General features: G+C 37.8%; 1 protein-coding gene across 1 annotated transcript in view; it reads right to left on the minus strand.

Annotated features, from left to right (window-relative positions):
• Slc35f1 (solute carrier family 35 member F1) overlaps window positions 1–13,395 on the minus strand; it is a 414,651-nt gene that overhangs the window by 155,824 nt on the left and 245,432 nt on the right. The window contains exon 2 of the mRNA XM_034523723.2: window positions 6,973–7,148. Within this exon, the coding sequence (XP_034379614.1) occupies window positions 6,973–7,148 (176 nt within the window). The remainder of the gene's footprint in view (window positions 1–6,972; window positions 7,149–13,395) is intronic.

Below are 13,395 nucleotides of genomic sequence, written 5' to 3' on the forward strand. Positions count from 1 at the left end.
TTATATTGAGTGCCCTAAGTATTATTAAGACTGTGGGATGCTCCATTTGCTGCAGATGTATTCTGTAAATACTGTATATACATAGAATATGCGTGTTGGGCACTATTTGATGCAGGGCTTTGAGCTTGATGGATCAAGTTCCTTGGTATTCCAGAAGGATGCCACAGTAAAGTAAGATGCTTTCAACAGCATTTCCTGATACCTGGAAATGACCTAAAGAATAGTCACATATTGGAAACTCGATAACATATTATTCTAGCCAGGCAACCACAGTGTTGCCTACAGTTAGGCTATTTTCTTTTTTCCATCAAGTATAATTTATACACGATAAATCTCATTTCTTTAAGTGTATGGTTTGAAGAGTCTTGTCAAACACATACATTTATATGATGACTGTAACAATAGAAATGCAGAGAATACATTGAGCCAAAGGTTTCTTTGGTGGCTTCTGCAGCCTGCCCTCACTTTCAATCTCCACGAACAATGGATCTCCTTTCTGTCATTGTTATTTTGTTTTCTCCAAAAGCTCATATAACAACACAGAATGCAATTATCCTGAGCATAAACTTTGCATACAGTTTTGTACTTAGCATAATGCTGTTAAAAATAGCTAATATTGCTGAATGAATGGGTACCTTATTCCTTTTTTTCCCCCTTAGGGAGTGGTACTGAATTATGTAAACTCATTACATATTTATTTATTTATTTATTTATTTATTTATTTACTTATTTATTTATTGTGTGTATGTGCATGAGTGTAGACACATGTGTGCTATGCTGTGTGTGTGGAGGGCAGAATACGACCTGAAGGAGATGGCTCTTTCCTTCTACAAAGTGAGCTCCAGAGACAGACCTAAACTCATTGGGCTTCTGTAGAAAATCCCTTTTCCCTGTAAACTATCTCACTGGCCCCCAAACCTCCACCAACTGCTCCTTGTTTTTCTTTGAGGCAGCATTTTGCTACGTAGCTCTGACTAGTGAGATAGTCATCGTTTAGCCCAAGATGGCCTTGAATCTGTGGCAATATTCTTGACCTAGCCTGTGAATTCTGGAATCTCTGGTGTATCCCATCACAAGCAGCTTTTCCTCCCCTTCCATAAACTAATGAGTACTCAGGTTTTGTTATTGTTGCTGTTTTTTACAGGTTTTTATAGAATTTTAAACAAAGCAACATTTGCATTCATTTCTGTGTATCAACATTATGCTTTCCCATTTCTCTTGGAGAGGGAATGACTGTTGGAACATATAGGAAGTGCATGTTTAACTTTATAAGCCACTGCCAAGCTATATTCAAAAGTAGTATGGCCAGTTTGCACTTCTGCCAGTGTTCTATAAAGAATTGCTAACAGGCAGCTTTGTGAGAAGTGGGTTCTGACTTTTGTGTGTAATTTTCCTTTGCCAATTTTTTCACAGGATGTTATCTGCTTCCTCAAACTTAAGCCTGTTTTGTTCTTGCCCATAATAATGTTAAGTGTTTCTCAAGGATTTTCTACAAGGATTCATCTCAGTAACCACTCAAGTACAATCTTTCTTTACCATAGTGACTACAACTCTCCAGTCACACTTAAGAAATAAAAAATAAATGTGACTTGACAAGGAATAGGCATGGAAGTTTGCCAGGTAATTTACCACAAGGGAGAACTGAATAAAGTCCAATAAAAATTCCCTCACCAGTCTTAGGGAATTGATGATGTTTGTTTCCCCGTGGCTCCCAGGAGATGTATGATCCCTCCTTTACATTCTCCAAGCGCTCTCTTATCCAGCCAACCCACAACAGTGCCTCCTTTTCAGCGCTTTAGTAAGGATTATCTGGAGAGTTGGGAACTGAGTGAGCATTGAAGTGTCCTTGGTCTTCTGGTCTAAGAAGACCCTGGATTTTGATTTTATTCATTTTTCTGCTTTAGTTAGGGATTGGGGCCACCTGTTTTAAACACTAAAACATCCTGATGCATGTAAAGGCAGAGATTCCCAAATGTAGAGAAGAAGCAGAACCTGCTGGTTCAAGAGAACCTTAGCCGATGCCAGAATCTTACATATTGCAAGATGCAGACACTCAAGTCGCCAAGACTTCTTCTGGCCAAGAAACCTGTTTCATTGAATATGACGTTCTGCACTATTTGTCTAACTACATGAATATTTAAAGACTTGATTATGGATATTATATTAGTACTTTTAGAGACTCATTTCATTTTCATGCTCACACAAAGCGAGAGATGATAGAAAATATGCAAAAGTCTATCTTCAAGAATTTTCTGGAAAGCAAATATGACATACTTATTGAATTGCTTTAGCCAGAAGATTTATTATTGTTGTTATTATTATTATTATTATTATTATTATTATTATTATTATTGAAAATTAGAAGCACTTAAAGAAATACTCTTCAATGAAAAAGCAACCCTTGTAAGGGCTGTTATAAGGAATACTGAAGGGGTACCCCAGGCTTCTATATAGTGGTACAGCCTTTGGGTTCTATTATATTTCCATGTCCTTTTCTATACTGTGGCTGGAGGAAGAACACAGGCTCTGAACCTGCTTTTGCTTCTCCGTGAGCATCCTGTCTTTACCTTACTGTCTTTATTTGCTCTAATTAGACACAAATGTAGAAAAATGGTAGTAATCAAATTGACTTCACCCATTAAGCAGGGGGCACTGAAGACAGAACTGGGAAACAGTTACAATAAGTAAGAAATGATTATGGACAAAAAACCCTGATGATAAATATTTTCTTGGTAAGAAATGCATCTATTTCTCTTTTGATTTTAAAATCCAGTCATGTTTCTTGCTTCTGTATCACAAAAGCAAGAGCACAGTCTTCATTTGAGCTGAAGACTGTCTTCCCTTGTTGCATGGTATTTGCATTTTTGTGTCTCTTGGTTTTTGGATTTCAGCTAGAGTTACCTAAAATTTTAAGAAAGGAGGAACTATGTAGAGGCGAGGGAGAGCCTTTCAGTAATTCTTAGACAGATAATTGGGTGTGAAGCCTCCCTTGAAGCGTCTTATGATTTCTTAGCTATATTCTTAAGGACCTTAGTTTGGACATAGAGCATAAAAATTTTGAATGTCTGGTGTTTCTTTATGGACACATTTTCATTTTCTAAATATTTCTCAGTGGGGTTAACATAACAGTACTTTCAGTTTTCCTGTAATTCCCAGACTGGATACATTGGTTGACATTACAGAACTAAACATCTTTCTATGGAGTTCTATTCCTCAAGGGCTCTGTTAGGATCAGTAGATTCTTCAATTTCAGAAACAAGTGAAAGGGAACAGAGCTTCAACCTTTCAGGCCACACCTAGAATTTGTTCAGCAAGACACAGTGTCTTAAAGGATGACAATCCCAATGTTTCCCCTGGAATTAATTAATACCCAAGGGCAATTTCACAGTGTCATTTACTCATATCTACACTGGAACCTGCTACCTGCATATCTTTTGGTCATTGATCTAATGCATATTTGATAGGGAGAATTTTCTCTAACTTTGAAGTCAGAATTTTGGGAAGGCTACCTACAATGACTTAACGCTTAAATATTCTCAGAGGGTTTCCAGTTTGACAACTATAGTTTTAGAAGCTATACGAATACAATGACAGTGATCTGTTATAAAAAGAAGAAAAACACAGCTAGGAAACTGCTTACTGTCAAGTGGTCCAAGGCATACATATATCGCTAATATGGAGACCCAGCTGGATAGGTGATATTTGTGCTAGGTGAGATGTGAAGGTCAGCACTTGACCTGCAGGCTCTGAGGAGCACTGAGAAAGGAGGACTGGCTATAAGGGGTCCTCCCTTTCACACAGACTTCCCCTCTCTTCTCTTTTGCTCATTCATCCCAAGTCTTGAAGTGCCTGAACAGAAAACTTATGATGCTTCTAACACATTAAAGTGACACAGCACCTACAAAATTAATTACTATGTTGATTTCTAGATGTTAGCTAAATACCAGTCTATGTGGGTAGACATCACAGATGTATGAGTCAGTTTAGTGGTCATCCAGGGCAACAGTAAAAAAAAAATTTAAAAAGTAAAAAGCAATAAAAGAAAGAAAGAGAGAGAAAGAAAGAGAGGGAGAAAGAGAGAGAGAGAGAGAAAGAAAGAAATCTCCAAAAAGAACCCTGCATTTGGGAAATGGTTTTTCCACTCTCTAGAAAAACAGTATTTCCCCAGTCTTTCCTTCAAAAAGGGCCTCCACGTTCCTTCCCAGTCTTCAGCCTCTTTGCCCCAGCCTTACCCACACTGACACGCTGCTATACATTGTGTATAGGACTCTCTTCTGATCTCATTGCTGGGTTTCACTACACCATATACCCCCTGCTACTTTCCTGTTCAGGGTTTTTAAATTTAAGAAACACAAATGTCTTTTTTTTATTTTAAAGCAGTGGTTCTTAATCTGTGGACCATGACCCCCTTGGAGATCAAATGTCCTTTTCCCAGTGGTTGCATGTCAGATACCTTGTGTAGCATAGCATAGATTTACATTACAATTCAGAATTGTAGCAAAATTACTGTTAAGAAGTAGCAAGGGAAATAAATGTATGGTTGGAGGTCACTGCAACGTAAGGAAGTGTATGGAATGGTTGCAGCTTTAGGAGGGTTGAGAAGCATTGTAAAGCATCTCTCATCCTTCCCACCGCCTCCAAACTCCATAGGAAGAAGCCAAAGGTAGCTCTGCTCTTCCAGCCCTAGCTGGTCACAGCCTGAATCTTTTCCTAGTAGCTTCATTGGTTTTATCATTTATAAAATTTTGGATGACGTATATCCTTGCTTTGGAGAAGTTAGAAGGGAAAAGTCCCATATGCTGTAGCTGACAATTATAAATATCCATTATAAATGACATTATTAATGTTATTAACACCAACTCCTTTCATACCTTAACTTTTCTAGCTTCTATGTATAACTATTATAATCATGATTTCCATTTTTTATTATGTTTATTTTCTCTCTATATAGACTCTTACTTAATCTCTGGACTCTTAGAAAATAACAAAGATCAGAACTCCCCAGGGGAGCAACAATTTGCTATTTCAAAATTCAGTGGTGCTTAAAAATCACCAATGGGAAATTCACCATCTTCATACAAACAATGTTTTCAGTATTGAGCTACTAAAAATTTGTTTAATCCAATTATTCTTAATTATATTCTTTATACTCAGTTAAATGATACTAGTCATTTGATGTTGATTCAAGCTCACATGAAGTGAATTTTACATTCATCCCTTGTCTCTTCTTTTTTAGATACATTCCCTCAGTTTCTCTGAAATGAGTTACTAACTGTATGCCTCTCCCATTGCCTCACTTCCTGGAGTCTTTTCCTGGCCTGAAGCATCACCATTCAAGAGCCTTATGTCCTTCAAATTCAACAGCTTCTGACTCACTCTGAAGAAACATAGTTAAGACTTAGTGTCTGTAACTTTGTAGACTGTTATTCTTAACAGAAGTTATAGCTGTTAATATCAAAGGCTTAAAAAAAAAACAAGTAACATCAACTTGGGGAAAGCAAATTAAATTAGCTTCTAATATATTTTCAACAAATGGAAAATCAATTAAATATGAGTGTGGTGATTCTCTCTCTCTCTCTCTCTCTCTCTCTCTCTCTCTCTCTCTCTCTCTCTCTGTGTGTGTGTGTGTGTGTGTGTGTGTGTGTGCGCGCGCAGGGGGTTCTTTACTCATGTGTGTGTGGATGTGTTTATGTGTAGATATGTGTACATGTGCACATGTGTGTATGTATGCATGTAAATACCAAAGACTGACATCTGGTAACACATCCAATTACTCCCCAACTTAATTTATGAGGCAGAGTGTTTTGCTGAACCTAGAGCTTGTCAATTCTGCTCAACCAGCTGGGCAGTGAGCTCCAGGGATCTGCCTGTCTCTCTTTCCCCAGTGGTGGGATCCAGATGCGTGCTGCCTTGCTCAAAAATTTAAATAGGTTCTGGGAATCTGAATTCATGTCTTCATACTTGCAAGGCAAGGCTTTTCGCAACTATGTCATCCCTGACCCCAGCCACCTTCATTCTATTCTCTTCTAAGATGAAGCTACTATTGGCTAAGTCATACTTGAGCAGTATTATTGTAGACAGAAATCCAAATAAGAACATGTTAATATCACAAGTATAAGGATAAAATACTGATAGTTCTTATAAAAGTTTCATAAACATATAATTATTAGAACTGAGATATTTAGCAATATACATGTTCTTGGTTGTTGTTAACGTAGATGATTGTTTTCAAAGCTGTTAATGGTTAATTTTTCAATGGCTCCTGATTAACAGCTACAATTTAGGGGAAAATCTGGAGCTTTTTCTGGGGCCATAGACAAAAGGATTATCAGCAAGTATAATAATGTATGATGAAGGTTCTAAAAGAGCCTTTCAGATGACCACTCCCACCCATGTATTCTTTATTGGACCTACTCTTTTGAAAGGCATTTTTCTTTTATTGACTCTTGGGAAACTTGTTTTCATTGCTTTATTTCTTTAACATTTAGAATAGGACCACATATGGCCATCTATGGGAGTTGCCTTTTCTTTTATTCCTCTTGTGGTGTTGCTCAAGTTGTTTGTGTTCACTTTCCTAAAGAACCGACATTTGTCTGTAGTCCCTCAGACAGCCCAGGGCAAGCGTGTTTAGGAGAGTTGCATTACTCCTGTTCCAGGTTTTAGGCAGTACTCTATTTAGATTCATCGAGAGGAACAAAACCCTAATTCCCTAATCAGGAATTCAAAATCATGACCAGTTGTACTTTTCTGCTATGCATATAGCTCCTGTTTCTTGCTGAATCCCCACAATGTATATTTCTTTGTGATATAGTCATGCATTTTCTTTGTGGTATTACTGCAAAACAGCAAAGTGCGATCTGGGGATTTGAATCATCTTACTGATGTGACAAATGACAAAATGATATCTATTCATGGCTCATATTCTCCTATGTGTTTGTAAAAGTCATATTCCTGGGATTAGGGGCAGCTTACCTTGTCGGACAGCTAGGGTGGTGGTATATACCAAGAAGAGGAGAATGTAGTTCAGAAAGCTCTGGAAGACTGGTGTGTTCGCATGAAAATCTTCTGCCAGGTACTTACTGGTCAAGCCAATTCCACAAACAAGAAGGGATAACACTTGGCCCAAAGCCACAGAGATTAACATCTCCCTGAGAAATGAAGCAAACACAGCAGGAAACCCATGAAAACAATGACAGTGAAATCCATTGGTAATTCATTGCAGACACTGAGCTAAAGACAGTGGATACTGTTTATTGTAACCCACTGAAGCAATGCTAGGGACCTGTACAGTTGTTACTGAGGCTTTATAGAGATGGAAACTGATGCTTGACATGGGTAATTAACTTTTCTCACAGAACACATAGTGAGAATAAAGCAAAATCAGGTTATGAGATTGAGTCTTAGCGTAGGAACCTGGCTTCCTCACTGTACTCCAGAAGCTGTTGTGGAAAGGGACTGTTGTCTTGAAGCAAAGTCTCTGGATCAGTGATGCTGAAAGTATGCCCAACAATACAAGCAGAAATATATTTCAGCATCAACTGTGCATACAAGTAATCAATAATGGGAGAAACTTTGCCTTACAGATCAAGCTCCTGGATTCAGAAACTCTTAACTGAAAGGGCTTACATCTAGAAATCCACAAGAACCACCTCTTGTGTTCTTCTAGACTCTGGAACTCTCTTCTAAGAAGCTTTATTTAAGACCTTTATTCGGTTTCTTAAGTTACAATTGCCTATATATTAAAGCTATTATTCCTGAAATAGATTCAGGACTGTGGTGGTATAATAATTATGCAAATATTTTCATTGTCATTTTCATAGGCAGTGCTCTTGTTGAGTACTGAAGTGGGGACTGGAGGCAAGAGTCAGAGTGTTTGGTTTCCATGGAAATGAAATGCCCACACAAGCTTTGTAGTCACACACACACACACACACACACACACACACACACACACACAGAGTCTTGCTCTGACACAGGAAAGCCTCTGGAAATAAGAGGCAGACTTTGCTCTGAAAGTTTCTTCTGACCTTTGTGATTTATTTGTAGAAACAGCAATATAAAATGTGGAGGCTGTGATGTAAACACAAAGACTTTCAGCAGAGGATCTATGATATTATATATTTCTTCCCCCATGGTAGACACACGTGTAGTTTTTTTTTTTTTTCTGGATGGAACATGGGTCTATTTCTCCTTTTTTGGAAGCTAGATTGATCTGGCCTTGCTTTGATCACTACAGAGATGGTGAAGCCATGAGCCTTCTGGGCCTAACCTTTGAGAAGTTTTGCTGCATTTATGTTTTTCTGCTAAGAAACAGCTTCTCAGTTAGGAGCCTGAGGTGTGTTATTGAATATGAGAAACTCCTGGGAAATAAAGAGAGAAACCCAGGCAGCCTTCGTGCCAAATGTGTGAGTGAGGGTTTGGGATCCTCCTGCCCGCATCATAGTAAGCCAACCTATACACAGAAGGGGTGAGGGATCCCCAGAGCCTGTTGGCCAACTTGAAGAGTTATGAGAAAAATGAAATGCTGTAGTTTGGGGGCATGCAGTTTCCCCAGAAGAGGACAACAGAGAGCTGGAATACTGAATATTTTCTCCCCAATGGCCTCCGAGTTGTTAACTCCGGCCTCTCCAGCCCCATGGCATTCCTCCATGATGGCAGAGTAGGAAGCTACTTATATTTCAACAGGGAACTGTGGGCCTCTCCACTCATGGCTCTGCAGAACATCCATCATACTTTTTCCAGCCTGACTCCTATTCATTTTCTTTCAAAACTTGGCATGCACTTGTCAGGAGCTTCGAGAGGCTTCCTGCTCTCTTTCCCTCAGGACACATCTCATTCATTACTTTTAGCACATTGCCTTGTCACTACTGCTTGTTTGTTTGTTTAGTCTGTTCTGCTGTTGGATTTTGACTTTGTAAGTTTCCTGAGTATACCTACAAGCAGGGCAATACCATTCAGAGGGCTATAAAATGCAGCGCATAAAAGACAATTGTGGGCCAAGTATAAGCAGCACTGAATGAATATATAAAAATATCACGGCTAGACGCAGGGGACCTCTGTGAGTTTGAGGCCAGCTCTGGCCTACAGAGCAGGTTCCAGGACAGCCAGGGCTACACAGGGAAGCCCTGTGTCAAGGGGAAACAAAAGAATATCACTGCTTTTAGATAAGATCAGCAAGCTTGAGGATATGGGGGATGGTAAGGCACATACTTAGCATGGGCGAGGTCCTAAATGTAGGACCTCAACCCTCAATGTTACAATAGAAATAATAATAAACACACACCCCTTGCCAACTGAAGAAAAAGAAAACAACATAAAGCATTCAAATAATCTGAAAGATTTGTAAACGTATTTTTTTTAAAGATTAGGATATAAGGTAATAGGATTTGTTATGACGTTATGATTCACATCTGTTTTTCTTGTCTTTCTTCCCTCTCCATTCCTCCATTTTCCTGCCCCCCACTTATCTTCTTCTAACACATTGTTTTCATGTCACATGAGTTTCACCACTATTTCTCTTCCAACCCCAATCCTTTCTTGGTTTTTCCAACAATTTATTTATTTTCATTTCTTGTTCATTCATGTATTGTCTACATGCATGTCTCTGAGAAAGTGTTGGATTCCCCCCCAAAACTGGAGTTACAGGCAGTTATGAGCTGTGTGTCATGTGGGTGCTGGGGATTGAATGCAGGTCCTCTGGAAGACCAGACAGCACTTTTAACCACTGAGCCATCTCTCCAGTCCTAACCCCCCAATCATTTCTTAACCCCCTCCCAACATTTATTTTTCTAGTTTTATGGTATGTAGTCTTCAGAAACTTATATAGTATCTAGGATCTGCATGTGACAGAAACTTACTGTTGTCTTTTCATACTTGGGATATTTGGGTTAACACAATACTTTCCAGCACCATCCATTTTGCTGTAAGTGTTGTGATTTTATTTTTATATAGTACATTTTCTTATTCATTTTGGCTGTTGATAGACATCTAGTTGTTTTCTGTTTCTTAGCTATTGTGCTTAGAACAACAATGAATATGGTATGCAAGTATGTCTGGGTAGGACTTAGACTATATTAGACATATATACATGAGTGCTATAGCTAGATTATATAGGAATTCTGTATTTGTGTGTGTGTGTGTGTGTGTGTGTGTGTGTGTGCGTGTGTTTGTGATTTTTGAGAAATCTCCATACTTATTTCCATAGTGATTCCACCTATTTATATTTCCACCAGCAGGAAAAAGGAACTTCCATTTTCTACATCCTTACCAGCATTTGTTAATTTTCTTGAGGCAACTTTTTTGACAGAAGTAAAATGAAATCTCAAACTTATATCGTTTTGTATTTCCTGGGTAGCTAAGGAATTGAATGCCTTTGAAACATTTATTGGCTAACTATGCTGTGTAGCTACTTCAATCAAATCCTCGTCTTCTTCTTCCTGTTTCTCTTCCTTCTCCGTTACTTCCTCTTCTTTCTTCTCTTCTTCTTCCTTGTCCTCCTCCTCTTCTTTCTCTACCTCTTTCTGTTTTTTTCTCTTCTCCTCCTCCTGTTTCCTCTTCATGTGGTCACAGATAATCTTGAATTTATGATCTTCCATAATTTAGGTGTACTAGCATAACATGGAATTTTGTTTGTTTGTCTTCTGCAGTGCTAAGAATCAAGCTCAGGGCATAATGTGAGTTCAACAAGCACTCTGCCAACTGCGCTATTTCCCTAGAATCCCTTGTATTTTATTCTTAGAGAAAACTCTGATTACTTGCCTCACTTATTGATTGGAGGTTTTTTGTTTTGTTTTGTTTTACAGTTCTTTAGATACTTTAAGTATCAGACCCCTGTCTGAAATATTGCTGTCAAAGATGGTTCCTCATTCTGTAGCCTGTCTCTTTGTCCTGATAATGGTTCCCTTTGTTGTATTGTGTAGTTCTATCTGTCAATTTTTGTCTTGGGAACCTAGGGTTCAGAAAGTTTCTTTAGTGGGATAACGAATGGTGACTACACCGGTAGAAAATGATGAGGAAAAAAAAAACCATGTCAACTTTAAAGATTTCTTTGATGATGTTTGATCTAATCAACATGTAGCACAATATTAATCATAGTAGCTAAATAATTAATTTACAGCAGATTAATAATAATTCTGATTGGCAATTCTTGATCATTTACCTAATATGCATACGGAAATGGAAGAGATATTGGTAAAGTTACAGTTAGCGTATTAAATGGTTGCTTCTGATGCTGAGTATGCGCTAGTGAGTGTGGTGTGGAGTGTCCCTTCTTATTGGACAAGACTAAAACAATCCTATGACCTACTTAAATTATAATGATGATGTGTAAGATCTTGCTAGCATCTGGAACCAAGTCAAGATACACAAGATTACCAAGTATGTGCACAAGACAATGGAATTTTAACCTATCATGTAACTGACTTCAACATTTTATAAAATAGCCTTTCATATGCGGCATGTAAGATGTATAAAATGAACAAGAGATAGTCTGTCATAGGGACAGCATTTAACTAAGCTTTTGATGCTGGATTTTCATGAAGCTTATTACATAATGAAGAAATAGAAAATAAATGGAAATGCCATGTTTGTAACATATTGTGACTAATTTATACAATTTTCTTTAACCTTCAGAAAATCTTATAGAGCAAATGCTGTTTTGGGGCCTTTTGATAGATAAGGACCTAAGCCAAGGTCACAGCTGCTAAACATACATATATATACATATACTTATATATATTGTAAAATTATATATATATGTATATATACATCTATGTATACACACACACATATATATATATTTATATATATATTTATATAATTTCAAATTGTTTTAAAAAATATTAGACATTTGGCCCACAGTCTAAATAGTCTTTACTATCAATTTGGAAATGAGACCATGATGCATCAGATACTACAATAGGTGTGTCCTTTTAGCCAACGTCTTATACACAATGAGCCCATTGTGCTGCAGATGTCATCTGACAGGGGTGATGCAATGAAAGCTGGTACATCACTTCCTCTGGTCTTTTACCTACCAAGCAAAAATACATTAGACTGTGACCATATAAATTCTTTTATTTAGTGTGACGAGTAAAAGACATAAACTGTCTCAAATACCCACTGATATGAAGAGATAACAAAACCTAGTTTATCATCTATATAATAAAAAATTATTTTAAAAGGAATAATATACAGATATAAACTGTTTTATGAACAGATCTAGTAAACATTTGAACTAAAAAACAATTTAGTGCCGAACACTATGAGCATGATTTTACTTATATGTGATGTCTAGGCAACAGATGTCCACAGAAATAGAAAGTATATTAATGGTTATCTCGGACTGGGAGAATTGAGGAGCAAGGGTTTGACTGACAACGCTACTTTGCTTCCTTTTTATGTGATAAAATAGTTCAAACTGAAGTGAGAGGTAAAAAAAAATGAGTATATATTTATGTGCAGTGTTTACTTGTGTGCACACATTCACTGGTGTGTATTTCTATGTGTGCACGTGGAAATGAGAGGTTGACATCAGGAGGCTTCCTTTATTGCACAAGGCTACATTTCTGAACTTGCCAAACTAGACACACATTAGGCTGAAGCTAAGTGATACAATTTCAGGTCCTAAATTCTGAAATACTATGATGTGTCACCACTAGGTGCAAAATTATTCTGTTTTCAGAGAGTATATGGAGCACAGAGCTAACCTAACAGTCTGGTTTTTGGAAACACTTTTCAAATAGTAAAGACAAACCCACAGCTAGTCTGACTGGCAAGAACTTTTTAACAAAGTGCCCTGTGATGGCACCTTTCAAAAAGAGGCCAACATAAACTTACCTTGTTTTGTTAGCTAAACAAAGCTACAAGCCTACCATGTTGAGTATATTCTTTGAATTATCAGTCATGTCTTTCAGCCACTGTTGGTCTGATTGAATTGAGAATACGAATTATGATTTTATAGGACATGCTAATAAACATCCTGTGAATGTCAGGGGATGGGTTGCAATGACTCTCTTACCAGAACAGCACATGAGGTTATTTTTAACTAAAGGTGGCTAAATATCAGAGTGACCGGAGCCTGTGTGCTTGAGAGACTTATGAGAGGTATCAAAATAAAATAAATAAGTAAATATAAAACTTCCCAATGCCTAAATGTTCCTACTCTAACTGTGAGCCCTGCCTTGCCATTTTGGCTCCCTCAAATGCTTTGCTCTCCATTGGTACAGGATGAATCCATTTGGTGGCATGTGGCACAGAAACCTGTCCCGTCCAATGTAGAATCCCTTGAGTTGGTTCCTCATATTATGTTCCTCTTAGGTTTTTCCTTGCAATTGAGCTGTGGTTCCTTTACCTAACTCTTCATGACCTGAACATACCAGCTGGCCTCAAAAGCCT

This window comes from Arvicanthis niloticus, chromosome 20 (genome assembly GCF_011762505.2).
Source record: "Arvicanthis niloticus isolate mArvNil1 chromosome 20, mArvNil1.pat.X, whole genome shotgun sequence".
Classification (NCBI taxonomy): domain Eukaryota; kingdom Metazoa; phylum Chordata; class Mammalia; order Rodentia; family Muridae; genus Arvicanthis; species Arvicanthis niloticus.